This window comes from Emiliania huxleyi (assembly GCF_000372725.1).
Source record: "Emiliania huxleyi CCMP1516 unplaced genomic scaffold EMIHUscaffold_631, whole genome shotgun sequence".
In the NCBI taxonomy this organism is placed as follows: domain Eukaryota; phylum Haptophyta; order Isochrysidales; family Noelaerhabdaceae; genus Emiliania; species Emiliania huxleyi.
The window spans coordinates 1-25,834 of NW_005197264.1; the positions used below are offsets into that span (position 1 = coordinate 1).

General features: G+C 67.9%; 5 protein-coding genes across 5 annotated transcripts; 4 read left to right on the forward strand and 1 right to left on the reverse strand.

Annotated features, from left to right (window-relative positions):
• Positions 1–5,446: 5,446 nt before the first annotated feature.
• On the forward strand, positions 5,447–6,057 carry EMIHUDRAFT_371589 (hypothetical protein; the record flags this gene model as incomplete). Its single annotated transcript, XM_005763408.1, is given in 2 exon segments — positions 5,447–5,973; positions 5,987–6,057. Coding segments are annotated over 2 exon segments (278 nt in total), but the record flags the coding sequence as incomplete, so codon positions are not given.
• Positions 6,058–7,708: 1,651 nt separating this feature from the next.
• Positions 7,709–15,611, forward strand: EMIHUDRAFT_470932 (hypothetical protein; the record flags this gene model as incomplete). Its single annotated transcript, XM_005763409.1, has 5 exons — positions 7,709–8,210; positions 11,533–11,705; positions 12,362–13,717; positions 14,386–15,516; positions 15,553–15,611. The coding sequence occupies 4 exons, from the start codon at positions 7,709–7,711 to the stop codon at positions 15,193–15,195; spliced, it is 2,841 nt and encodes a 946-aa protein (XP_005763466.1). The 3' UTR covers positions 15,196–15,516; positions 15,553–15,611.
• On the reverse strand, positions 15,584–16,756 carry EMIHUDRAFT_371594 (hypothetical protein). Its single transcript, XM_005763410.1, has 2 exons — positions 16,200–16,756; positions 15,584–16,123 (listed from the first exon to the last, which is right to left on the reverse strand). Exons 1-2 carry the CDS (start codon positions 16,744–16,746, stop codon positions 15,969–15,971), a joined length of 702 nt encoding a protein of 233 aa, XP_005763467.1. The 5' UTR covers positions 16,747–16,756; the 3' UTR covers positions 15,584–15,968.
• Positions 16,757–17,072: 316 nt separating this feature from the next.
• Positions 17,073–18,466, forward strand: EMIHUDRAFT_248100 (hypothetical protein; the record flags this gene model as incomplete). The annotated part of the gene is made up of 3 exons (XM_005763411.1): positions 17,073–17,317; positions 17,406–17,430; positions 17,516–18,466. 3 exons carry the CDS (start codon positions 17,073–17,075, stop codon positions 18,464–18,466), a joined length of 1,221 nt encoding a protein of 406 aa, XP_005763468.1.
• Positions 18,467–21,779: 3,313 nt separating this feature from the next.
• EMIHUDRAFT_446141 (hypothetical protein) lies at positions 21,780–23,944 on the forward strand (the record flags this gene model as incomplete). Its single annotated transcript, XM_005763412.1, has 1 exon — positions 21,780–23,944. A coding segment is annotated over exon 1 (1,713 nt), but the record flags the coding sequence as incomplete, so codon positions are not given.
• Positions 23,945–25,834: the final 1,890 nt, after the last annotated feature.

Consider the following 25,834-nt stretch of genomic DNA (forward strand, 5'->3'; position numbering starts at 1 on the left):
GCGCATGCAGCAGCCCGTGGCCTGCGCCCTACATCATTTACGGCGGATCACAGGCCGCCGCCTCTCGGTCGCCTGAGATCCACTCCGAGACCGCCGCGCGCGACGACTGCCACTCCGCGCACGCTGAGTGCCGCCCCGGGGACGAGGAGCTGCGCCGGTGGGTCCGGCAGGCTCTTGGGGAGGTCTGCGCCGCCGTGCGCGCGATCCTCTCCGACTCGCCGCACGCCGATATGGTCGCGGCCATGCTCTTGCTCGAGGCCGGCTGGCAGGGCGAGGCTCTTGCCGGCTGGGAGTGCGAGGCCGGCTGGGATTGGAGGCTCTGGCCCGCCGAGGTTGCAAGTCTCGAGCGCGTTCGGGCGGCCGCCCACGGCTTCTGGCACGGCGAGCTCGGTCTCCCTGCCACCGTGCTCCGCCTCGCTCGGTACGAGGCCGCCGAGCGTGGCGTCGAGGCGCTGCAGGGCGTGTGGCGTGGGCGCCTCTGCCGCATCCGCCTCGCTCGGGAGCGGGAGGATCTCCGCCTCGCTCTCGAGGCCGCTGCCACCGGCGTCCTGCAGCGCATCGGGCGAGGGTGCATCGGGCGCTCGCGGCACGCCGCGTACAAGGCGGCCGCGCGCTCTGTCGCCGCTGTCGCCGCGCTGCAGGGCGTGTGGCGTGGGCGCCTCTGCCGCATCCGCCTCGCTCGGGAGCGGGAGGATCTCCGCCTCGCTCTCGAGGCCGCTGCCACCGGCGTCCTGCAGCGCATCGGGCAAGGGTGCATCGGGCGCGCGCGGCACGCCGCGTACAAGGCGGCCGCGCGCTCTGTCGCCGCGGTTGTCACGCTGCAGGGCGTGTGGCGTGGGCACCTCTGCCGCACCCGCCTCGCTCCCCTCGCGGCCCACCTCGCTCGCGCCCGCCTCGCTCGCGAGGCCTCTGCCACCGGCATGCCGCCTTCGGCCTGCGGCTCCCTCGGCCGCCTTGGGTCGCCCGTCGAGGTGGTCGACGCCTCACAGTGGCTGCTCTTCTCCGGCGTCGCCCTTGTGGGGCTCTTCCTTTTGCTCTGGATGATCGGCGTTGGCTGGGCGCCACTCCTCGCGCAGCCCGCGCTCGCGCTCGCTGGCCTGTGGCGAGGGGGGCTTCGGGAGGCGGCGCAGCTGGAGGGGCCATTGCGGTGGGCGCCGTCGCTGCCGTCGCACGTCACCGTCGGTACCTATGCGCTCCACCTCGCGTACCTGGCCGGGGCTCTCTCTCTCGTGCGACGTCTCGCGCGTGGGATTGTGCGGCTGCCTGGACTGGTGCGGAACGCGGTCCGGACGGAGCGATCGATAGGTACAAGGGGCGATGCGTCGCCAACGATTGCAAGTCGAAGCGCGACGTGCGGCACCCTGGTTTAGAGTGCTTCTCGCCTGCGATCAGCCACAGCAACTGGAAATGCCAGATCGCGACCTCGTGCGTCCGAGATCACGAGATGTCCAATACCACTCCGGCGCCGCGGCGGTACTTCGCGCTCGACATTGGGCAGGCGTTCCTCAAGGGAGAACCCGGCGAAGGCGAGCAATGCTACCTCCGCCCTCCGCCCGGCTTCCAGAGCCGCGATGAACGTGGTGTCCCGCTCGTCTGGAAACTGGGGACGCCGCTGTATGGACAAGGAGACGCCGGCCGCATATGGTATCGGACGCTGCACAAACAGCTGGTGAACCAGGGCTTCGCCCGCTGCGAGAGCGATCCGTGCCTCTTCGTGAAACGCTACCCAGGGGGGGCGTCAATCGAGCTATCCACATATGTCGACGACTTGTTTGTCACTGCTGATGCAGCCGCGCCAGTGGAGCAAGAGATCGAGGCGTTGCGTGCAAAGTTCAACGAGATTACGGTGCGGGAGAATCCAGACTACTTCCTTGGGATGAATATCGAGTACATTGACCGAGGCATTATCCGCCTGAGTGCTTCCAGCTATGCGACTACGCTAGCCAAGCGCTACGCCTCAGTCGTCGATGGTCGTGATGCACCTTCCCTCCCCAGTGACGCGTCGCTGGTGAAGGCCTACGAACGAGCCCTCGATCGGGAACATATCCTTCCGGCGGAGCGGGTGGCGCAGTACGGGTCAAAGGTTGGGAGCCTCATCTACCCTGTGCCGTGCGCTCGTCCCGACTGCGCCGTCACCGTCGGGCTACTCGCTCGTGCTCTCACCTTCCCCACCGAAGAACTCGAGCGGTGCGCCGACGACTGTATTCGCTACTTTGCAGCGACTGCAGACCAGGGGGTCACTTTCGACGGTAGCAAGGGGGGACGGCTCGTCGCCTACTCCGACTCGGATTGGGCCGTCGTTCACTCCACCACTGGTTACTGCCTGATGCTGGCTGGCGCACCGATCCGCTATGCGAGCAAACGCCAGCACTGTATCGCTCTCTCGTCTACCGAGGCTGAGCTCATGGCGGCCTCGCAAGCGGCGACCGAGATCGCGCACACCCGGGAGGTGCTGGCCGAGCTTGGCATGCCCCAAGATGCGCCGACCGAGCTGTACGTGGACAACAGTGGTGCAGAGGCGCTGGCACGTGAGCGCAAGGTCACGCACAACTCGCGGCACATTTCTCGCCGCTACTTCAAGGTGCGCGAGTACCAGACAGATGGGCTGCTGACAGTGAAGCACGTCAACACTTCCGAGAATCCGAGTGACGTGCTCACCAAGCCACTCCCGCCTGCTGCCTTCCGCACCCACGTGTCCTTTCTGATGCCTTAGCTCTCTGTGTCGCGTGTGCTCCCCTCGCATGCGAAGTGCCCCGAGCCGGTGTCGTGGCAAGGGGGGTGTTAGCGAGTGGAGAGTCGTGTGCTCCAGCGCCTGAGTGCTGGGGCTGTGTGATGCATATGTCACGCCCTTTCCACGTGGCATGCCACGTGGAAAGTAGTGCGTGACATTGAGTTCGTGCGTCCTTAGCGCGCGTTTTCCGTCTGAGGATTGAGTTACAAGCACGATCCACGCTGAGGCGGGACGTGTGTGCTTTCACGCTCTACACTCTACATCCTCTTCACCCTCCCTCCCTCAGGAGGCCCTTGCTTGCCGACGGGAACCCAGGGTACCCAGCCGCCCCAGCTGCCGTCGGGCAGGTGAGAAAGGTGTGGTGCTAGCCGTCCCCATGTTACCCCCTGGGCGTCTGCTTCTTCCTATCCCTCGTTGTCATGAAGAAAAAACTCGAGAAAAACAATCGCGTGACTCCATCTCCTCCTCCGGCCTCAAGGAGCGCTTGAAGCAGCTTTTCGGGAGCCTCGGTCCCGCCTCATCAACATGCTCGCATCCGCCCTCCTCCTGTCTGCGCCCGCTGCGGCAGCCACGCCTTCGAACGCCCGCGTGTGGGCCACCGACGCGCTCATGGGCGCCGTCGAAGCCGGCCTGAAGCCCGTCATCGCCGACGTGGTCTGCGGGATCCCGATGGATAAGCTGCTCGGCCACGAGTCTATCGAGGAGGGCCCGGTCGCTATCGACGTCAAGTCCTTTGCCCTGTCGCGCTGCTCGGTCGGCGGCATCTCCGTGCGCAACCAGCCCGACGGCCTGCTCGTCAAGGTGTCGGGCATCTCGGCGCACGCAGAGGGCAGCTCCCTCGCCAAGCAGGCCGGCTGCACCTTCATGTGCTACGACCCGATGGACGCCTCCTTCTCCGCCGAGCTGTACGACTCTGAGATCACGATGCTCATCTCGCTCGGCGCGGCTCGCGGCGTGCCCGATTTGGCGGCGCGCTACGTCAACACAAACTTCCAGATGCGCAACATCCAGCTGCACGAATTTAAGGGCGTCTCCCTCTTTGCAAACATGATCACCGGCGTCATCGGCAAGGTGACCAACCGGATCGCCAAGAAGAAGGTTGGCAAGGTCATCGGCACGCTTGGCGACGTCCTTCACCACCTGCCGCTGCACCACCTGCCGCTCGGCGAGCCGCTCGCAACGGTCCTTCCCCGCGCCGGCCACCTCATGCTCGACGCCGACGTCACCTCCATCGGCTACAAGAAGCCCGCGTGGGTCATCGACATCCTCACCGTCCTCTCCTCGCCGCCGGCGGTGGGCGCGCGCTCCTATCCTTACGCGCCGACCGCTCTCCCGAGCGCCCCGCCGGTGGAGCACCGCTCGCAGCAGCTCATCGCCACCGTGACGCCGTGGACCATCAACGAGGCGCTCTTCGCGCTCGAGAAATCCGGACTCCTCACCCTCCCCGTCACCTCCGAGGCGCACGGCCAGTCCGTGCCGCTCACCTTCTCCACCTCGCCCTCGCTGAGCGTGGTGGGCGACCGCGCCGAGCTCACCCTCGCCAACGTGGTCGCCGGCCCAGCCTCGCGCACCAACTCGACCCTCACCATCGGCGGCACGTCCCCCACCCTGCTCATCGACGGCCACGTTGCCAAGGCGCGGTGGAGCGGGCACGCCGACGCCTCCCTCCGCGTCTCCGGCTGCGGAGCTCGCCAGCTCTCCTTCCGCGCCGCGCCCGCTGCCGGCTCAGCCGCCGCGGCCGCCGGCAAGGGTGAGGTGGCCCTCGAGATCAAGTCGGTGCAGGATGCGCCGTGGTGGGAGGTGCAGTGCGACTCGGCGGGCGCGAACCTCGTGCTCGACGCGCTCGGCGTCGAGAACGTGCACAAGTCGGTCGCCTGCGCGGCGACGGCCCTCGAGGCCTTCGACACGTCGGGCAGCGTCCCCGCGTCCGAGACGCTCTCCTGCCTGCTCGACGCGTGGGCAAACAAGCTGGACCTTGTCTGGGGCATCGTCAACAAGCTCGACGCCCTGCGCCCGCCCGGCTTCCCCGACGTGCTCTCCTTCCTCTGGGACGGCCTCGTCGAGCTCATCTCCCGCGAGGGAGTCGGCGACGCCGCCGCCGTCACCGCCTGCGTGCAGGACCGCTCCCCGACCGCCCGGCTGTCGGGCATCTACCGCTGCCTCCTCGACGCGACCGCGCCGGCGATTGACAAGGCCTTCGCCTCGGCGGCCGACCTGCGCACGATCCTGCTCACCCCCGAGCTGAACGCGCTCGTCGACGCGATGGCGAGCGGCGAGGCGTCGACTGCGGCGCCGGACGTGCTCGCCGCCCTCAACGGCGTCCTCGCGGGCCAGAGCAAGCCGCTGCAGCAGGTGGCGGACGACGCGATGGCGGTGCTGCGCGACCTGCTCGCCGCGTCGCACGAGTCGGCCGGCGAGGAGCGGACGCAGGCCGTCGTCGGCACCCTCAAGCGCCTCGTGACGGTGGCGTGGTCGGCACTGCAGCAGGTCGACGTCGCCGTGGACGGCGCGCCCATCGGAGGATCGTACGACCTCTCGCAGCTCAAGGCGGTGGCCGAGGCAGCCAAGGCGGACCTCGAGGCCGGAAGCGCGTTTGCCTGGACCGTGCGCGCGGCCGACGCCGACCTGGTCGGCACGTACACGCGCTCGTCCGTCTCGTACGTCGCCCACCCTCCCGCCTCGCTCGAGGCGGAGATCCCGCTCGGTGTCCTCTTCTCGACCGCCTCGCGGCTCGCACGCGAGACGGCGCTCGGCCAGATGGCGCTCGGCCGCCAGGGCGGCGCGGACGGCACTTCGGCGGGCTCGATGCGCGTCGGCTTCACCTCCTCCGCGTCGGGCATCGAGGGCAAGGCGCAGGCGGACTGGCGCGCCGTGCTCCGCGCCGCCGTCGCTGTGGCGTCCCCTCGCGCGGCGCACGTGATCGACATGCTCCCCGGCTGGGTGACCAAGTGCGTGGCCGGCTGGGCGCAGGGGTCCTTCTGGGGCTCGGCCGACGTTGAGGTGCAGGGGCGCAAGCTGCTCGCCCTCGAGAGGGAGGCCTTCGACGCCCTGACCGCCGGGCAGTCCATGCTGGCGGAGCACACTGCGGCGGACGGCTCGTTCCACTGGTAGAGAGGCTGCGGGCGCGGCGCTGTGGCGCCCACCCTCCTTCACCCTTGCTCGCGTGGAGGCCCCCTCGCTCTTGGAGGCGGAGGGGCGAGCTGACACGCAGCAGGGTGTGTCTCGGTGTGAGAGATCCGCTCACCCCCCGGCCCACATGCACACGACGATACACCCGGGGGGGGGGGGGGCAAGATATGCATCATGAACACACCATGGAGTTGGAGAAGTTTTGTCTACTGTTTCTTGAATTCTTGAATAATTCACTTCACTTGAACGTGTTGTTCAATACTGCTCTGAGGTCACAGTACATATGCAGCTCTCATGTGTACAGAGACCCCGCGCGCCGGGTCCACGTCCAGGCCCAGTGGGCCTGAGGCGTCCTCGCGCTGTGAGAAGCGATACCCGCCCGCCGCCGCACCCGCGCCTAAGCCCACTACATCAAGACTGCGATAGAAGCGCTTCGCGCCGTCGCAATCGGCGCCACCGCCTCCCACGCATTCGTACCAGGGTCGTACCGCTCGACCGAGCTGAGGGCGTTGTAGCCGGCATCCTGTCCGCCCACCGCATACAGCTTGCCGTCCAGCACCGCCACGGCGTGCTTACACCGCGCTGTCGCCATCGGCGCCACCTCCTCCCACGCACCCAGCGCCGGATCGTACCGCTCCACCGAACTGAGGGCGCCGGCGCCGTAGCCTCCAACAGCGTACAGCTTGCCGTCGAGCACCGCCACGCCGAAAGCTACCCGCCGTACCGCCATCGGCGCCAACGCCTCCCACGCATCCAGCGCCGGGTCATACCGCTCGACCGAGCTGAGGTCACGGATGTGGCCGCCGTCCTTGTTGAAGCCTCCCACAGTGTACAGCCTGCCGTCGAGCACCGCCACGCCGAGACCCCACCGCCCCGTCGCCATCGGTGCCACCGCCTCCCACGCGTTCGTCACGGGATCGCACCGCTCGACTGAGCTGAGGTGGCCACCGTTGGTGCCTCCCACGGCGTACAGCCTGCCGTCGATCGCCGCCACGGCGTGGTTAAACCGCGCCTCTGCCAGCGGCGCCACCGCCTCCCACACATTCGTAGCAAAGTCGTACCGCTCCACCAGGTTGGAAGGTGCGCCGTCAGCCACAGTCTCGCCGCCCGCCGCGTACAGCTTGCCATCAAGCACCGCCGTGCCGACATACTTTCGTGCCGTCGGCATCGGCGCCACAGCCTCCCCCTCCCACTCGTTCGTTGACGGGTCGTACCGCTCCAGCGAGCTGAGGATATTGTTGTTTTCATCGCGGCCGCCAAACACGAGCAAGCGCTGCCTCTTGCGCTTCTTCAGCGTCTCCTTCCAGCCGCGGCGCCACGCGCGACACGTCCCCTTGGCGGCGTGCTCCTTGATCGGCAGCTGGGCGAGGATGTGCGGGGCGAGGTCCGGCGAGAGGAGGACCTCGGAGAGGACCCACTCGGGCTGCTCCACGAGCCGTGCGGCGTGCTCCTCCGCCACGCGCAGCGCGGCGGCGCTCGCGCCCGCCTGCGCCTCGATGATGGCGCACAGCTGCGCTGGCGAGAGGCCCGCGAGGCGGGCGCCGATGCGGTGGGAGGCCATCGGCGCGGGCGGCGCCGGGCAAAGGCAACGCGGGTTCGCTCGCAAGGGTGTGCGGTACTGGCTGCGCGGATGTGTTTGCCGGTAAGTAAGTCCCAGTCGTTGGTCGGACTGTGTTTCGCCTTATCAATGTTCGTTTACATTGAGGTGATGTGGAGTCTGGCCGCGCGGCGGGCGGCGGGACGGACGTAATAGTCAATCGATTATGCGATCAGGCGTAACAAGCGCGATTGCACAAAGGGTGGAAGAGAGGGTCTGGCCACCGCGGGGCGAGGCAGGCGGTGGGCCAGATGCCGGATCCGCTGTGCGCGTTTGTCGGTCAGGGCGCGGCGCTGACCGCGGCGGCCTGGGCCGCGGCGGCGGCGAACGCCGACGGCGGCGGACCATTCCAGCGGCTCGGAGAGGGCTGGGGCGCGGCGTTGCGGGAGGCGTGGACGGCGGAGGCGGTGCGCACTGTGCCCGCGGAAAGGCGGGCGGCGGCGGGCGACGCGGAGGAGCTGTTCGCGTACGCCCGTCCGCCCACGAAGAGGGAGAGGCTCGAGAAGGGCGAGCGGCACGCCGAGCAGCACCAGGGGTGGGCCGATGCGCCGAAGGAGAAGAGGCGGAGGGCGGCGGAGGAGCAGACGGCGGCGCAGGCGGCGCTGCTGGGGCCGCTCGCGGCCGCGGACACCACGGCGTCGCTGGGAGGCGCGCCGATGCGGAGGCCGAGCGCCATCGTGGCGGCGGTGCTGCATCAACCCATCGCGGCGGAGCGGGCGGTCAATCAAACAATCAACCCATACTACCGCACTGGTCCTTTGCACGAGCCTGGCTGTTCGCATTTTCTTCACCTTCCTACCTAACCTAACCTAACCTGGTCTCCATCTCTGTGGGCGCATACAAGAAGGGGAGAAGGAAGAGGAGAGACGCCGGTGAGGACGAAGCAGAAACTAGCGCAGACGAGATCAGGGCAGACCCGGGGACTGGGGAGCCGGAGCAGACGGCATCGGCCGCCGAGGGAACGTTGGGAAGAGGCACGAGGAGGGCGGCGACCTCTCGACCGACTATGGAGGACCCGTCGCCAGACGACGCAGGGCAGAAGACGGTGAGGCGGAGCAGACGCGCAGGGCGAGACGAGGGAGGGAGCAGGACTTTGCGGAGATCAGCAGGAGGGGATGTACGAAGAGATTAGGAGCAGCAGGGACCCGAGGGACCATGTGGAAGACGGCTAGTGCTAGTCCCCCATCGGGAGGACGACCCCGGCTAGTCGCCGACCACACCCACAAAGAACCCTGCACAAAGATCGCAAGGGCGGGGACCTGTTCCTTTTTACCCATCTCACAGTAGAGAGGTGTCCGTTTTCATTTATTTATGTGGGCGCATGTTGAAACACACGTGCTTCGACGTGCACGCATGGGCCTTGCGGGGCATGGCTCGCGCGAGCTTGTGTGCTCTGTGCGTATTCAACGAGAAAGTGTAAAGAGATCTGACACCACGTGCACGTGACAGAGACCCGTGTCCTCGCGCTGGGAGAAGCGATACCCGCCCGCCGCCGCACCCGCGCCTAAGCCCACTAGTCCAAGACTGCGATAGAAGCGCGTCGCGCCGTCCCCATCGGCACCACCGCCTCCCACGCATTCGTACCAGGGTCGTACCGCTCGACCGAGCTGAGGGCGTTGTAGCCGGCATCCTGTCCGCCCACCGCATACAGCCTGCCGTCGAGCACCGCAACGGCGTGTTCCTGCCGCGCCGTCCCCATCGGCGCCACCGCCTCCCACGCATCCAGCGCCGGGTCGTACCGCTCCACCGAGCTGACGATGTCGTCGTCGTCGTTGTAGCAGCCTCCCACAGCGTACAGCTTGCCGTCGAGCACCGCCATGTCGTGAGTCTGCCGAGCCTCTGCCAGCGGCGCCACCGCCTCCCACGCATTCGTCGCGGGATCGTACCGCTCCACCGAGCTGAGGATGCCGTCGTCTTCGTTGCCGCCTCCCACAGCGTACAGCTTGCCGTCGAGCACCGCCACGGCGAGCTCGTCCCGCGCCTCCGCCATCGGCGCCACCGCCTCCCACGCGCCCACTGCCGGATCGTACCGCTCGACTGAGCTGAGGAAGTGGTCGTCGTCGTTGAAGCCGCCCACAGCGTACAGCTTGCCGTCCAGCACCGCCACGGCGTGATCATACCGCGCCGTGGCTGTCGGCGCCACCGCCTCCCATGCGTTCGTAGCCAAGTCGTACCGCTCCACCAGGTTGAGAGTTGCGCCACCCTCCCTGCCTCCCGCCGCGTACAGCTTGCCATCAAACACCGCCGTGCCGACATACCTTCGTGTCGACGGCATCGGCGCCACAGCCTCCTCCCACTCGTTCGTTGACGGGTCGTACCGCTCCAGCGAGCTGAGGATATTGTTGTTTTCATCGCGGCCGCCAAACACGAGCAAGCGCTGCCTCTTGCGCTTCTTCAGCGTCTCCTTCCAGCCGCGGCGCCACGCGCGACACGTCCCCTTGGCGGCGTGCTCCTTGATCGGCAGCTGGGCGAGGATGTGCGGGGCGAGGTCCGGCGAGAGGAGGACCTCGGAGAGGACCCACTCGGGCTGCTCCACGAGCCGTGCGGCGTGCTCCTCCGCCACGCGCAGCGCGGCGGCGCTCCAGAGAGGCGCCTGCTCGTCGATGAAGGCGACGAGCTGCTCTGGCGAGAGGCCCGCGAGGCGGGCGCCGATGCGGTGGGAGGCCATCGGCGCGGGCGGTCACTTTACAACGGTCCCGAGCAAAGGCCAAAGGCTTGGATTTCGCTTGCAAGGGTGTGCGGTACGGGCGCTTTTCACCTTCGATACATACATTCGCTCGTATACTGTGTCGTCACCCGCGTATTCAAAGTGCAAGAATTTTAGCGGTCGTGTGAACGGTTTTTGCTCGCCTTCCCTGGGACCCCGTGTTGCGTGACTCTGTGCGATTTCGGGCCCGGGGTTGTGCGTTTGTGTTCGTGTGGCTGGTCGTGACACGATCGTCGTGCGTCGGCAATGGCAACGCGCGACCCGTCAGATTCGGATGCGCTACGACCGCGCCGCCCGCGACGACCGCACCGCCCGCGACGACCGCCGAGGCGGAGGTCACCGCCGTTGAAGTCTCCGAACCCAGCGTGACGCCGCCCGCCACAGCGCCGCCCGATGAAGTCAGGAATGCTCTCCCCGCCCCGGACGCATCTGACGATGCGCTCGTCGGCGTCCGAGACTGCTCGTTCTCAGCGCAGCGCTCTTAGCGAGGATCATGCCAGGTGCTCTGTCGGCGCATGCCCTCGAGAATGAGAGCCGCAATCTCATCGATTTGCGACACATAGCTGCTCGATGTCTCACCAGGGCGCGACCTTTCGCTGTCCCTGGGGCCATCGGGTAGACGCAGCCGCTCAATTTTCTCATCATCGTACTCCTCGCCATCGAACATGTGCGTCATGTAGACGGGGACGCATCCTGTCGAACGGATCTCGGGGGGGAGACCCTTTTCTCCGAGTGGCGTTTTCGACTTCGCGATGGCATCCTTAACACACTTGGGTGCCTTGGCTTTGCGCATGGTAAATTCGGTCGCACGGAACGATAACTCATCTCTCGGGACGCTAGACACTCGCCCTAGGGCTCTGGTCTGGCTCATTGACCCGATATCATCATGCCAACCCGGGGGAACACTAGACATCTCCCCCGGGGGGTCCGCGCTACAGGGGGGGAAGGCGCGCGCCCGCGCGCTTCGCCGGGTCCTGCCTCATCTCCCCCGGCCCCGCCTCTCGGGACCAATGCAGGGCTCCCAGGGCGCGGCCCCTTCGCCCTCGGCGGCTCAGCGGCCGAACCTGTGGGCGAGTGCGGGGACGGCGTTGTAACGGATGCCGCTGCCGTCCGCCTTGAGGAGGATGTCGTCAATGGCCGCTCCGACGACGAGCGAGAAGAGGCGCTTGAACATGAGCGCGCCCAGCTTGCCGCGCGACGAGGGCTTCATTGGGGCAAACGTAGATTTCCTGCCCAGCGTAAGGATATTTCTTTCATTTATTTCGTCTTTATTTCGTGCCCCACCACGGCAAATTTGCGAGAAATTTCTTCGCCCTCAAGTTTCGCCCCTTTCCGTTTCGCCCATGTTGGACACCCATGTTGGACCAGGCACCGTGCGGGCCTGGGCGGAGGCGGCGCAGATCATCTTCGCGTTCACGCCCAACTCAGCCGCGGCGGAGCGTGTGTTCTCCATGCTCAAGTCAATGTTCGGCGACCAACAAATGGAGACCTTGGCAGATATCATCCAGACGGCCTTAATGCTCCGCATCAACGAGCGCCGCGTGGGCTGAGTGAGCACAGTATGATTGGGAACAGTACTCGTATATGAATAGTAGGATCTTGTCACAGGTATGGTAAATTTCCGGAAATTTCTCCTTCCGAACAAGCCTGTCATATTTCTCAAAATATTTCGGGAAATCTACGTTTGCCCCAAGGGCTTCAGCCCTTCGACCCGCAGGGAGGGCATGCGCGGCAGTGGCACGTCCTCGTTCGCAAACCGCCACTTTTCGACCGTTGTGTAGCCGAACTGCGTGAGGACGTTCATCACCTTGCCCGCGCATCGCGAGAGGAGCACCATGAACTTGTTGGTCGAGAGGGGCCCCTCCTGGAAGAGCTCCTTCATGCCGCCCTGGCGGGAAAGCATCTCGATCGCCCAGATCCCATCGAGGACGGTAATGTTGATCGGCTTGTGCGGGACGGAGGCGACAAACTCCTCAAGGCGCGCTGCCGGAGTTCGCCACCATCCGAGACCTGGGCGTCTTCGCATGGCGGCCGCAGATTTAAACAAAACAACTCTCTCTTCACAGTAGACTAGGTAGGTAGAAAGGTGAAGAAAAGCCACGCTCGGACTCGACAGGTGCAAAAAAAACGCGACGGCTGCCGGGTATTTGACAGACCGGCCACATCGATGGCGGATCGTCCCGTCCCCTTCATCCAGGTCGACCCAAAGACGAACAAGCTGGTCGTCGACCCCAAGGGCAAGCAGGTCCTCGAGTCGATCCGCGGCAGCGTCGGCGTCTGCTCCGTGGCGGGCGTCTACCGCACCGGCAAGAGCTACATCCTCAATCAGCTGGCCGGCCGCGACTCGGGCTTCGGCGTCGGCTCCTCGGTGCAGGCGTGCACCAAGGGCATCTGGCTGTGGGGCGCGCCCATCGAGCGGCGCGGCTCCTCGGCCGCGGCCGCCGGCGCGCCCGACTATGTGCTGCTGCTCGACACCGAGGGGCTGCAGTCGCTCTGCCAGACAGAGGGGCACGACGCCAAGATCTTCTGCCTGGCGATCCTGCTCTCCTCCTTCTTCCTCTACAACTCGGAGAAGGCCATCAACTCGGCCGCCATCGACCAGCTCTCCCTCGTCGCGCAGCTCACCAAGAAGATCCGCGTGCACGCGGCCGGCAACGGCGGCGGCGGCTCGGACGCGGCGGAGCTGGCCGAGGTGATGCCGTCCTTCCTGTGGCTGCTGCGCGACTTCCAGCTCGAGCTCGAGGACGAGCAGGGGCGCCCCATCTCCCCTGACGCCTACCTCGAGCAGTCGCTCCGCGCGCAGCCCGGCAGCTCCGCCGCCGTCCAGGAGCAAAACGGCACGCGGGCGGCGATCCGCGACCTCTTCCCGCGCCGCTCGTGCGTCACGCTGCGGCACCCGACGCTGGGGACCAAGCTGCCCGACTCTGCGCTCAAGCAGCTGCCCGCCATCGACAAGCTCCACCCCGCCTTTCGCGACGGCGTCATCGACCTCAAGCAGCGCGTCTTTGGCGAGATCCGCGCTAAGGCGGTCGGCGGCGCGGCGGCGACGGGGCCGATGCTGCTCGGGCTGGCGGAGGCGTTCGTGCGCGCGGTCAACGAGGGCGCGGTGCCCACCATCTCGACCGCGTGGCAGGCCGTGCTCACCATCGAGTGCCAAAAGGCGCTCGACCAGGCCGCCGCAATCTTCCGCGCCAAGCTGAGCGGCGCGGCCGAGGCGGAGCCGGTGGCGGGCGAGGCGGAGTGGGCGGCGGCGGTGGCGGCGGCGCGCGACGAGGCGCTCAAGCGGTTCCAGAGCGTCTCGGTCGGCGAGGGCCGCGCCGCCTTCGAGGAGAAGCTCGAGGCGGCCATGCGGGACGAGCAGGCGCGGGCCGAGCAGGTTCGGGCGGCCAAGTCGGAGGCGGTGTGCGCCAGGGTCGCGGCGTCGCTCGGCGCGCGGCTCGAGGCGGGCGCGCGGAGCGGCGCACCGTCGGAGCTCGCCCCGCTGCTCGAGCAGACCCTCTCCGACTACCTCGCCCAGTCGCACGGGCCCGCGCAGCAGGCGGGCCTCCCCGCGGTAGCAGTGGGCAGCTCCCCTCAGCTGGCAGCTCTCCTCAGCTGTGGTGTAGCTCCTCAGCTGTGGTGTAGCTCTCCTCAGCTGTGGTGCAGCTCTCCTCAGCTGTGGTGCAGCTCTCCTCAGCTGTGGTGCAGCTCTCCTCAGCTGTGGTGTAGCTCTCCTCAGCTGTGGTGTAGCTCTCCTCAGCTGTGGTGTAGCTCTCCTCAGCTGTGGTGCAGCTCTCCTCAGCTGTGGTGCAGCTCTCCTCAGCTGTGGTGCAGCTCTCCTCAGCTGTGGTGTAGCTCTCCTCAGCTGTGGTGTAGCTCTCCTCAGCTGTGGTGTAGCTCTCCTCAGCTGTGGTGTAGCTCCTCAGCTGTGGTGTAGCGGGCCTCTCCTGCGGCTCATCGCGTCTGTGACACGTCCATGACACAGCTCCTTGGCATGACACATCCATGACACCTCCTTGGCATGCCCCACAGGCTGGCCTCAAGCAGCTCGTGGCGTCGGCGCGCGGCGCTGTCGAGGCGACGCTCTCTAGATGCCGGACACACATTCGCCGGTCTCCCCGACTCGCGCTGGCGAGGACACGGACTCGGCTGCCTCCCATCGGAGTAGGAGCCCTCGTAGTCGCTACGCCGCACGCTCCCGACTGCACACCCTCCGCTCCTTCGCTGCACCCCCTGGGCTAGGCGACCCTCGAGCGAGCGCGCCGTGATGCGGAGGAGAGGGCGAAGGAGGATTTGCGGCGGGCGAGCGCGGAGCACGCGATGGCGCTGCAGGCGGCCAAGGCCGAGACCGCCGCCGCCGCCGCCGCCGCCGCCGCCGCGGAGAGGCGCGCCAAGGCGGCCGAGGCGAGCCTTGCGGCGACGCAGGCGGAGCTGTCCTCGGCGAGGGCGGATGCGTCGGGCGAGGTTGCTGGGCTCAGGGAGAAGCTCAGCGCGGCCGAGGCGAAGCTCAAGGAGGCGGCGGCGAGCCTGGCGGCCGAGAGGGAGGCGAGCGCCGCGGCGGGCCGGGAGCGGGGCCAGGCGCAGGGCGAGCTGCGCGCGAGCCGTTCGGCGCTCGAGAATGCAAAGGAAGACTTGGCGCGCGAGAAGAAGATGAAGGAGGTGGAGACGAAGCGGCTGGCGGACAAGGTGGAGGATCTCAAGGAGCGGCTCGCGGCGGCGGAGGCGGTCAACGCCGCCGCCCCGCCCCCGCAGCCAGACGACGACGAGGCGACCGCGCCCGGCAAGCGGCACCGGTCCGGCTCCGCGGTCCGCACTCCCTCCCTCGACCCGGTGGCCGAGGCGCCCGAGGCGGCCGAGGCGGCCGAGGCGGCTGACCCTGCGCTCGCCTCGTCGAGCGGGACGAACCGCCGCTCGTCCGTCATCCCACCCTCCCAGCTCGCGGTGCCGGTGCTCCAGTCCAAGCTGCGCCAAAAGCTCGGCTCGGGCGCAAAGCTCCCAAAGAAGAAGCAGGAGCTGATCAACCTCGCCATGCAGCATGGCATCTCCGGCTGAGCCGAGGCGTCGAGGGGGCGACACAGCGAAGCGGCGCGCGCGCATTGCCACTGGTGACGTGTTGTCAGGGTGGATGCGCGGTGCGAACCTGCGGGCGGGGGGAGGAAGTCCGAGAAGCGAGAGGCCGAGAGCGGCGGAGTCCAGAGGCGGGAGACGCGGGGCAAAGGATGTTGCAGAAACTCTGGGGGTCGGCTGTGTGTGCCAGACGACGGCTATTTTGTCCGGGGCGCTGGGGGGGTCCCTGAGACCCTGGGTGCGCGGCCGGGGGCCGGGGGGCGGCGCCGCGGGGCCGTGACAGCCCTGTGGTCGCGCGGGCGGCTGTGACCTCATCCTCTTGTGACTCAACTTGTGTGCGCAGTGCGCGGACAGTGGAGAGGTTTGGACTGTTTCTTGAGGTAATTTGGCAAGGTAAAGGACGGGACGCCAAACACGCACACGCACACCCACCCAGGCGTGTGTTCATCGTCCCACTGGCACTTGGCACGACCACGAGAAGCTTGATGCGCGCTGCATCCTGCACCAACGCGTTGAGCGCGACCGAGTGACGCCTGTGCACGACTCTCTCTCCGTGCGCCGCACGCTAGAGCGCCGAATCACCTACCTCTGCGCAATCTCCGTGGCGACAGTCACGCGCACACTGCACCCACACCCCCTGCCCTTTCACATGGTTCATGCTCCCGACCCCTCCTGGCGTCCAGCCGCTGCTACTAGCATTCGCTGCCGCTGCTCGAGTCCCGCCAAACGCCTCGCGAAGATGGCGCAAAGCGACTGGCCTACTTGCGCTCCGGCGCGACTGCGTTCTTGGCCGTCGCGACGACTCGGCCCTTGACGCCGAGGCTCAGCTGGAGCGCGCCGAGCGCCTCGGAGAGCTCCTCGCACCGCTCAGAGGCGCCGCCTCCCTCCTCATCGACGTCGAGGAGGCACTCGCCTAAAGGGCGAGGAGCGAGGTAGCAGGTCGAGGCCGGGCGGCACGCGCGCGCCGGGGGCTGGGCGGGCGGAAACACCGAAGAGGGACATCTGCTGCTCGAGCAGCGCGAACGGACTCACCTCGCTGCCGCTGCCACGCACGTCCGCAATCCACTGCTCGGCGACCTTCCCGTAATCGGCGCCGAACTTGGCCGCAGCCGTGCGCACTCGCGCAGCTGCGCGATCCATCTTGCTCTGTCCGAATATGTCGAGCGGCCCCGCCTCGCCCTGCTTGAGCTGGGCCTCGAGCGACGAGAGCGCCTCGTCGAGCTCCTCGCAGTTGGCCGAGTCCTCAACCAGGCACTCGTCGAAGAGCGCCAACTGCTTGCCGAGCAGCTCCTCGCAGTCCACCTCGCCGGAGCGAGAGCTCATCGCCTCCATCACCCACTCTGCTGCTGCCTCGCCCTGCGTGCTGCCAAACTTGTTGGCCGCCGCAACGACCCGCATCGCAGCCTCACGCACCATGAGCTCGGAGGCATCCGCGCTGAGGAGGACCCGGGCGGCGGGCGGCCGGAGCGCGGGCAGCGGCGCGGTGCCGAGCTGGACAATGAGAGCAAAGGGGGTTGAGAGGAAGGTGAGGGCCATGATGAAATGCTAGATGAATGGAATCTGCTCGCAAGAAAGTCGGCGTTTTTTTTTTTGACAGGGAGGAGGTGGCCCTGAGTTATGTGTACGCCGACTCAGGGTGTGTGGCAGCCAGCTGGCTGTGTGTCTTGTGAGCCTGTTTGTGTCTGTGTGTCGCTCGTGCGTGTCGTCATCATCTGTCCAGCGTCCACCCATACCGCGTTGGTGTCCAGTCCGAGCCTGGCTGTTCTTCACCTTTCTACCTACCTACCTAGAGAGAGAGAGAGAGAGACGAGAGAGAGAGAGAGAGAGACGAGAGAGACGAGAGAGAGAGAATGAGAGCGAAGATGAGGAAAACAAAAAGGAAATCTCGGAGGCGGGAACGATCCGCACAGACTTGTGCGGGGACGGACGACGCACCCACGGCGATGTCCGACGCCACCTTTGCAGCAGCCTCCCAGCCGCCCCCGCACACGCTGGAGAAGGCCGCGAGCGTCCTCGCGGCGCACCAGGAGCTCCTCGACAAGGCGCTCAAGCAGCAGCAGGCGCGGCGGGAGCAGCAGCGGCTGTCGGTGCAGCTCGATCGGCAGAGGTCTCGCCGGCACCTCGCCAGAGGCCCCCGCGCGCGCCACGCTCGCCCTTCCAACTGCTGATCCCTCGCACGCCCCGCGCCGCCGCAGCTTTGACCAGCACCAGGACGAGCGCGTGGAGGCTCGCCCCGGAAGCCCTCTCCTCTTTGCAACCGCCTCCCCACGCGAGACGCTCATCAGCCGCCGCCCCCGCCTGGCAGGCCATTCGGAGGCAGATGCTCGACCTGACGAGGTCGCCGCACGGGCCGCACGGGCCGCCCGTCGCGCACATGCAGCGCACGCAGCCAGCGCAGGGCGGCTTCAGCCTGATGGGAGGGCTCGCCACGACGAGAGAGGCTGCTCCGGGCACAGACTGGGAGGGCGGGTCGGCGGGCTCCGGCTGGTCGCTGCTCGACGCGCCCTGCGTCGCGACGTGCTGCGTGGTGGTCCGCCCCGCCGAGGCCGTCGACCGCTGGCTCTACACCGACTACCGCGACTGGCGGCGCGGCAACACCGCCGTGCCGTGGAAGCTGCGCGGCGTCTTCTTTATGGACGGCAGCGCGAGCGGCGCGGCGCAGAAGATGCAGGGCTGCTACGTCCTCGACGGCGCGTCCTGGACGCCCGCCACGACCAGGCGTGGACCACGCATGCGCATCTACCGCTCGAGGCCGCTGACCGCAACGTACCCCGCCTCGCTGCGCGGCCTGCTCCGCTACGCGCTGCAGTCGTCGCTCTGCTGCGCGTCGGTCGAGTTTCGCTGGGAGAGCGACGAGCTGCTGCGTGCGCGCGCGGTCCCCTCGCTCTTCTGCGGCGCGATCCCGTGCTTGGGCGGCGCCTACGACATTGTCGCGGCCGATGGGCTGGGCGACAAGGATGCCCCCGAGGGTGGCGTGGTGTGGCAGGTGGTGCGGCCGGGCACAATGCTGCTCGACCAGCAGGAGAGCGGCGCCGCCGGCCTCTCGCGCTTCCCGCACATACAGAAGGAGCTGCAGGGCGCCAGCGTCGGCGACTTTATGCTCCGCAAGATTGTCGCCGCGAATGGAGAGCGTGTCGCCTCGCAGTGGCCGTACTATGCGGACGCCGCGACGGAGAGCCATCTGGTGCGCGCCTGCTGCGGGTGCCCCTGCCGAGGGCAAGACGACGGTGACCCGGAGGCGGACGAGGAGTACTAGGGGCCGGCTCGGTGGCGCGTCGTGCATTGTAGGGACTACGTCTGCCAGCTCCCACGCCAGCTCCGTCGCCAGCTCCGTCGCCAGCTCCGTCGCCAGCTCCGTCGCCAGCTCCGGCGTCGCCAGCTCCGGCACGAGGTCGCGGTGCGGCGTGAAAGCCACCTTCACATTCGTCGCTCGGACGCTCGCGTCGCTGGTGAGTTCAGCATCGCCGCTGTGCACGAGCCTCTCACTCGCCGCCTTTGTTGTTGGCGAGAAAGCGCCGCGGTTGAACGTGGGATGCGGCGTGTGTCATTTCTGGCAGACGTGGGTCACTTTGGTCACATCACCCTCTCTCTCTCTCTCATCACGTATCATCTAATATACGTCATACGAACGTTTTGGGGGCACTTCTCTCTTCTGCACTGCCACTGGGCACTGGGGGGGAGCCGGGTAAAAAAATCTCGCGGCCGCCTGTACAAACGTGTGTTGAGCCTGGGTGTGAACTGGGGGTCTGGGCGAAATAACGCTGTTCAAAACTTGTGACGCTGTGTTCACGCTTCATACGTAAGGCCCAATGAGCCCTAAAAATCTTTTTTCTGATCGGGATTTCACGATCTGATCGGGAAAGGAAGGAGTGTGTTGCTAGCCGTCGCCCTCGAAAAAGAAAGAAAACACAGGGGCCAGGGTGAGCCCGCTTGTTTTTCTTAGTACTGTGAGCCGGTGTGTGTGCCAGTCCGCGCCAGTCCGCGCCCTTGTCGTGCCAGTGTGCTGTGAGAGAGGCTTGTATTTTAAGAATTCTTAGTCCCAACTTCTTGGAAAGTCGCTGCGAGATGAAAGAAAGAAAACACAAACCCACAGCGCATTTTGACCGCGCAAGATATCCAAAGGGTGGCCTAAGGGCTCTGCTCGCAAGGCGCCCGCGTCGCAGACTCGGTACCATTGACAAATCTGTTTTATACCCCCACACGAGCAAATAGCAAAATCCGAATACCGTGCACGAACTGCGTGATGTGGGCCGTGGACGGGGGCAAGCCCTCAGCTGGTGCCAAGACATTCGTAAAATTGAAGCCAGGAACGTCCGCCAAATCCGTGCTTTCGGAGCAACTGAGGGAAAGCCGCTGATCGAGCCCAGCGTGCCCGCGGCCGCCTCCCGCGCACCGCCGCTGGGGACGACACGCTGCGGAATCAGATCGAGCCCATGCACCGGGCAAAGAAGGACGCTGCAGAAGCGGTTGGAGAGGCAGCCGGCGTCTGCCGTCACAACGAGTCCCAGCGCTGGTTGGACATGCGCGTCGGCTCGCCCGAGGACTGCTGTCGCGACCCTCCCGTCGTGCCGCAGCCTCCGACGAGCTCTGCAACCGAGGAGAGTGAGGGTGCGCCTCCCCTCACTGCTGGCCTGGCTGCGCACCGTCGAGCGCACCGCCCCACAAAGCACCCCCTCGAGCATCTCTACAAGTACAAGTACAAGGGCGACCTTCTCCAAGTCGTCAACGCGCCCGGCGGCTCCGGCAAGACTTTAGCCTTGGCCACCCTCCTTGCGGAGCAGGAGGAGATCCGCTCTCGGTCGGCAACGTGGCAGCTAGTCGATCGGTAGGCTTGACTTCCCTGAGTGAGGACAGGAGAGAGAGAGCTTTTGTGGTGTTGGTGTACGCAATAACGGGACAGGGTAGTCGTTCTCTCTAAGCTCCCCTTCTAGCTCTTAACATGAGCTGCGCCCTGTGTCCGACCCCTTTTGCGCAGCAACTTTTAGGCCCTCCAAATTCGGTTCGGAGCGTAGCGGAGTGGGCCCCGAGTTTGAAAAGGGCGACGGACGCTTGCGTCCTAGCCTCCAACAACGCCTCCCCGGCGCAGAGGGGCCCCCGGCGGGATGCTCAACCGCTCCACGCCACGCCGCTCGCGGCGGTCCTCTTCCCAGCTCCGCTGGGTACATCGCGTTATTTAAAATACCAAAAGGAGGGCTACACGAGGCCCTCTACCGGCTGGGGCGGCGCATTGCGTTATTTAGCGGCAAGGTGCTGTGCCTGCTTGCCCGCCTTTGGCAGGCTCTCAACTCTGCTGGCGCGTCCGCCGATCCGCCTGTACAGCCAGACAACGCTGGACGGGCGGCTGTGCAGCGCTCCGTGGTGAATGCGGCTGGGGCTCCTCTCGCTACTGCCGCTCTGCCTCTGCCGGACGGCGGTTCCCGCCGTCGCTGATTTCCCAAAGTGGGCCTCTGACACAGCGGATGCGTTGCCGAGTTTTGAGGAGCTCTTCCGCGCGCTGCTGAGCGAGGGGCCCGCGCAGCTGTTTGAGGGGCAGCACAGCAGCAGCGCACATAGCAGGGTGCACCGACCGCCGCCGCCGCCGCCGCTGCCGCCGCCGCTAGGCAACAGCAGCACGGCTGCTCAGCGGGAGGTGCTGGTGCGGATCGGCCCATTCGCCGAGCCGTACCCGTATGTCGCGGCGTGCGCGCGCGGCTGGTTCGATTGGGCCACTGCCGACGTTCGTTATCGCGTCGAGTGCTCGGTGCCGCGCTCGGTCGGCTCGCACGCATTGGCGCAGCTCGACTCGGGGCTGCTCGACCTGTTCCTGCTCGACTCGACGTCGCTCGCGACGGCGCTCGCGCGCGGCGTCGGGCTGTCGCTGCTGTACATTAACCGCGTCGTCAACACGGACGAAGCGCTCGTCGCGCGCACCGTCTCGCGCACAGCGCCGCAGCAAAAGGACATCCGCTCGCCCAAGGACCTCGACGGCCTCACGGTCGGCGTGCCGTTCGGCTCGTCAGCGCACTACCACCTCTCCTTCCTGATGGAGCTCTTCGAGGTGCAGATCGATCTCCGCTTCCTTCCGCCCGACGACCTCCTCGCCGCCTGGGACATGGGCCTCATCGACGCCGCGTGGGCCTCCAACCCGACGCGCTCGCAGCTGCAGGCCGCCACGGCGGGGACCCGCTCCCACCGCCCTTCCCTGCCCGCTCCCACCGCGCGCCTCTTGCGACGGCGCCTGCTTGATCGATGCAGGCGCGCGGCGGCGAGACTCTCGTCAACTCGGGCCTGCTCGCCGAGTGGGGCCGGCCGACGCTCAACGGGATCGTCGGGCGGAACGCCTTTGTGGACGAGAACACGGCCTTTGTTGCGCGTGTCGTGCGGCTAATGGCGATGCTCGACACGGCCTGGCTGCGGGAGGAGGGGCTTACCAAGGCGGCCGAGGGGCTCGTCGCCGCCGACGCGAACGCCGTCCTCGACGCAGATGCCGACGGGTTGACGGACGCACAGGAGGGCGACGGCGACGCAGACGGCGACGGCATCCCGGACCGGTTCGAGTCGAACTTCGACGACGCAGACAGCGACGGCATCCCCGACGACCTCGACACTGACTCGGACAGCGACGGTCTGCCTGACGCTGTGGAGGGCACGGGCGACTCCGACGGGGACGGCATCCCGGACCGGCTAGAGAGCAACAGCGTGGATACGGACAGCGACGGCACGCCCGACGCCCAGGACGAGGACTCGGACAATGACGGCCTGCCCGACATCCTCGACCCCGACTGGGCCACCATCGCCGCGGCCGGCGGGGTCGACTCGGACGGTGACGGGCTCTCTGACGTCCAGGAGGGCTGGAGCGACTCCGACCGGGACGGTGTCCCGGACCGCCTCGAGTCGAACACCGGCGACAGCGACGGCGACGGCACGCCCGAGTTTCTCGACCCCGACTTGCACGACGACGGCGCGGACGACTTCATCTTCGACGGCGGGGAGGACCAGGTGAGCGAGAGCGCCTCCCAGAGCTACGACGCGTCGGCTAATATGCAGCAGTGCTTGCGCGAGGCCGAGGCCGCGGGCGAGGGCGGCAGCGCCGGCTTCTCGATGGTGGCGCGCGACTCGTTCCTCGCCTCGATCGCCGACGCGATCGGGCTGAACGGGTCCTCCCTGCCCGACCGGCGCGAGACGTTTGCGCAGCTCGACCAGTCGCGGTTCCTCACCGCGACGCAGCAGCTCTCGTGCAGCCAGCTCGCGCTCTCCGACGCGTGCGCCTTCGACGAGTCTGCGGCGGGCGCCCTCTCGCGGGCCGCCGCCTTTGTGTACGAGCAGAAGGCGGTGCCCACCCTGCTGCCGCACGGCCGCCACCTGCTGCGCGAGCTGCGGACGGGCCACCTCGACGAGCGGCTCCAACTGCCGCAGACCCGCGCATTCTTCCAGGCGGCCGTCCGGGCCGACGTCTTGAAGGCAGGCATCGCGCCGCCCACGCCGACGCTGGGCATGCTCCGCTCTGCATCGCCGGGGCCGTTGCCTGCCCGAGACCCAACGGCGGCCGCCACCGGCGCAGCGTGCAGCGCGCCGACGCTGCGCGTGCTCGACGAGCGTGAGCCGTCCACCCTCACAGACGGCTCGCCCGCCGCCGGCGGCGTCTCTTACCCGGCCGACTTGCGGTGCGAGTGGCTCGTGCTCGGCCCTGCGGAGGCGGCGCGGCGAGCAGCGGCGCTGCGCAGCGAGCCCGAGGACGGCTTGGAGGCGCTCGCGGTGGCGGTGGCGGCGGCGGCGGTGGAGACGACCCGACACAAGGTCGACTACGACCACGGCGGTGTCGAGGACGTCAGCTTGGTGCGCTTGTCGGCGGCGGCAAAGGTTGGCGTGGCGGCCGAGGCGGCCGGTGGGGCGGCCGCCGTGGCTGTTTCCGCGGGCGCGCCGCCGCAGCTGGTCGAGCTCACTTTCCCGCGCTTCTTTGTGTGGCAAGGAGACCGCGTGGTTGTGCGCGACGCGGCCAGCGGCGACCTGATCGCCACCCTCAGCGGCGAGGCCAAGGCCAAGGACGAGTGCGGCGTGGCGGGCTGTGCCGGCTACCTGACCTGGCCCCCGCTCGTCGCCCCTGCCGGCTTCAGCTTCGTCTTCGAGTCGGACCACTTCGACGAGGCAGTGTACGTGCCTCCGGGCGCGGAGCCGTCGCGCTTCTCCGCCGCCGGCTTCCTCGCGTCGCTGCGGCTCGCGCCGGGCTGCTCCACCGACAAGTCGTGCGGCCCGGGAGGCGTTTGCCGACCCGAGAGCGGGCTCTGCGAGTGCGGCGTCGGCCGGAGTGGCGCCGATTGCTCGTACGCGTCTTGCCTCGGCGTGCGCACGCTGCACGGCGCGTCGGGCGTGCTCGCCTCGTCGGCGCGCGCGCTCGAGCCGCGCGAGCGGTACGTCAACGACGCTGTGTGCGGCTGGCGGCTGGCGGCGGGCGAGGAGACGGGGAGGGGGCGCGGCTTCTTGCGCCTCTCGATCGAGTACGACGTCGAGCCCTCTTTCGATTTTGTCGAGGTCTACGACGGCAGCGGCACGCAGCATGCGCAGCTCTCCGGCGCCGGCGGGCCCGTCCTCCTCACCATCCCTGTCGATGGCGGCGCACCGCTGATCCGCTTCACCTCCGACGGCGCCGGCCGCCGCTCGGGCTTCCGAGCCTCGTACAAATTCACCGCGGCGGCGTGCGACACACACGCCGACTGCTCGGGCCGCGGCGCGTGCGTGCGCGGCCTCTGCGCCTGCGAGCCGGGCACACACGGCCTCTCGTGCGACTCGAAGTACTGCCTCGCGTACAACCCGCCCGCCGGTCCGCCTGCCGCCCCGCCACAGCCGTCCGCTGTGCTGCTGCCGCCCGCCGCCCGCACGGCGGCGACGCCCGCCGACACGGGCAAGGCGGTCGCCGCCGCCGCCACACGCGTGCACGGCTCCTTCGACGCGTACCCCTCACCGTGCACCTCCTGCCGCTGGAAGCTGGGACCGCCCGCCGGCGCCGACACCGACGCGCCGTACCGGGGCTACTTGTGGGGCGCCAATGGCAGGCCACTCTCCGCCGCCGACGCGGTTGGCGTGCGGCTGCGCTGGAGCCGCTTCAACCTCGAAAGCGTGTACGTGCCGCCGTATGTGCGGACCATGTCGGCGGCGCGGCGAGACGGCGGCGAGGCGAGGCGCGGTGGGCTCGACGACGTCGCGCGCAGCAGGCGGGAAGAGCTGGAGGCGGCGGCGCAGCTCATCGCCCTCGGCCACGGCGCGCCCAACATGGCGGGCGTCGCCGCCGTCAACGCCTTCTACGCGGCGGTAGACACGAAGGACTTTGCGGCGCTAGAGAGGGCGGTGCGCGCGCCCTCGTACCTGGCTTCGTTTGGGCCGGAGTGCGCCGTCATTGGCGGAGCGACGCATTGCGGCGAGGAGACGCTCGACTACGAGGGTTTCGTGTCGATGCTGCGCGGCTTCGACGGGCGGGCCGACGGCACCATCGCGCGCGAGCTGGCCACCTCGAGCGACGGGTCGATGGTGGTGAACCACTACAATCTCGCCGACGGCTCGCACGGGTCGGCGGTGCACTCGGTGGAGGGCGGCGTCGTGACGAGCTCCTTCTGGTACCAGACCCGCTCTGGCGTGCCCACGCCGATGGGCGTGCCGCTCGGCGCCCTGCACGAGGGCCTGCGCTGGTCGGAGGGGGCGATGGTCGAGCACGCCTCCTTCGAGGCGGCCGACCACCTGCGACTGCTCGACTCGAACGGCACTGCACGCATGCTCCTCGCCGCCGAGCGCTGCAAGGTCGACTTCGATTGCGGCCGCCGCTGGCAGACCGGCTCCTGCGACAACGGCTTGTGCAGCGTGCGGCCGGTGGTCAACGTGCGAGCGCCGCTGCCGCTAAACCTCGTCGCCGTCGCGGACCGGCACGCGCGGAAGCGCTTCGACGCGAACAACGACCTCCTCGCCGCGCCCCTCGTGGCTCCCGACGGCGACGCGCCGCTCGAGCAGGGCGTCGCCGGCGAGTGGGAGGTGCTGCTGCGCTGCCCGGTGGATGGCGCGGACTGCGCGCAGGCGGGCGGGACTTGCTCCGCCTCGCCGGCCGGGCGGGCGGGCGGCATCCTCTTCGAGGAGAGCTCCTGCCTGTGCCCCGCGGAGAAGCGTGACGACGCGGCTAGCAGAGTCGTGCAGAGCTTCGCGTGCGACTGCCCGTGCACGCCCGAGCAGCCGGAGGACTTCCTCACCTCGGTCGCCGGCACGTTGCTGCTGGTGGCGCTCGGCCTCTCCGTCTTCCTGTCCGCCCTCGCGTGCTGGGGGCTGCTCCGCTGCTACCGTGGCCTGCAGCGCGCCCTCATCGCGCGGCAGAAGCAGGAGGAGGCGGCGAGGGACCGCGTGCACGACGCGATCCTCTCCGTGGTCGAGCTCCGGCACCCCGCCGCGTTTGTCGCATTCGACCGGCTGCGCACGCACGGCGCGCTGCTGCCGCACGAGACGCTGCGCGACCGCGGCGAGCTCACGATCCTCGACTCGCACCCCGCCTTCATGGCGTTTGTGCGCGACCGGCCGACGGTCTTCTGCTCGCACCAGTGGCTGGCGTGGGACAGCCCCGACCCGAACAACGTGCACTACCCCGCCATCCTCGCCGCGTGCGAGCGGCTCT

Bases quoted from the DNA above. Each gene is read 5' to 3' on its own strand.
- EMIHUDRAFT_371594 (XM_005763410.1), bottom strand. From the start codon at position 16,746: ATGGCCCTCACCTTCCTCTCAACCCCCTTTGCTCTCATTGTCCAGCTC. The intron at 16,124-16,199 runs GTGTTTCCGCCC...CTCGCCCTTTAG, and splicing joins GCAGCAGATGTCCCTCTTCG to GCGAGTGCCTCCTCGACGTC.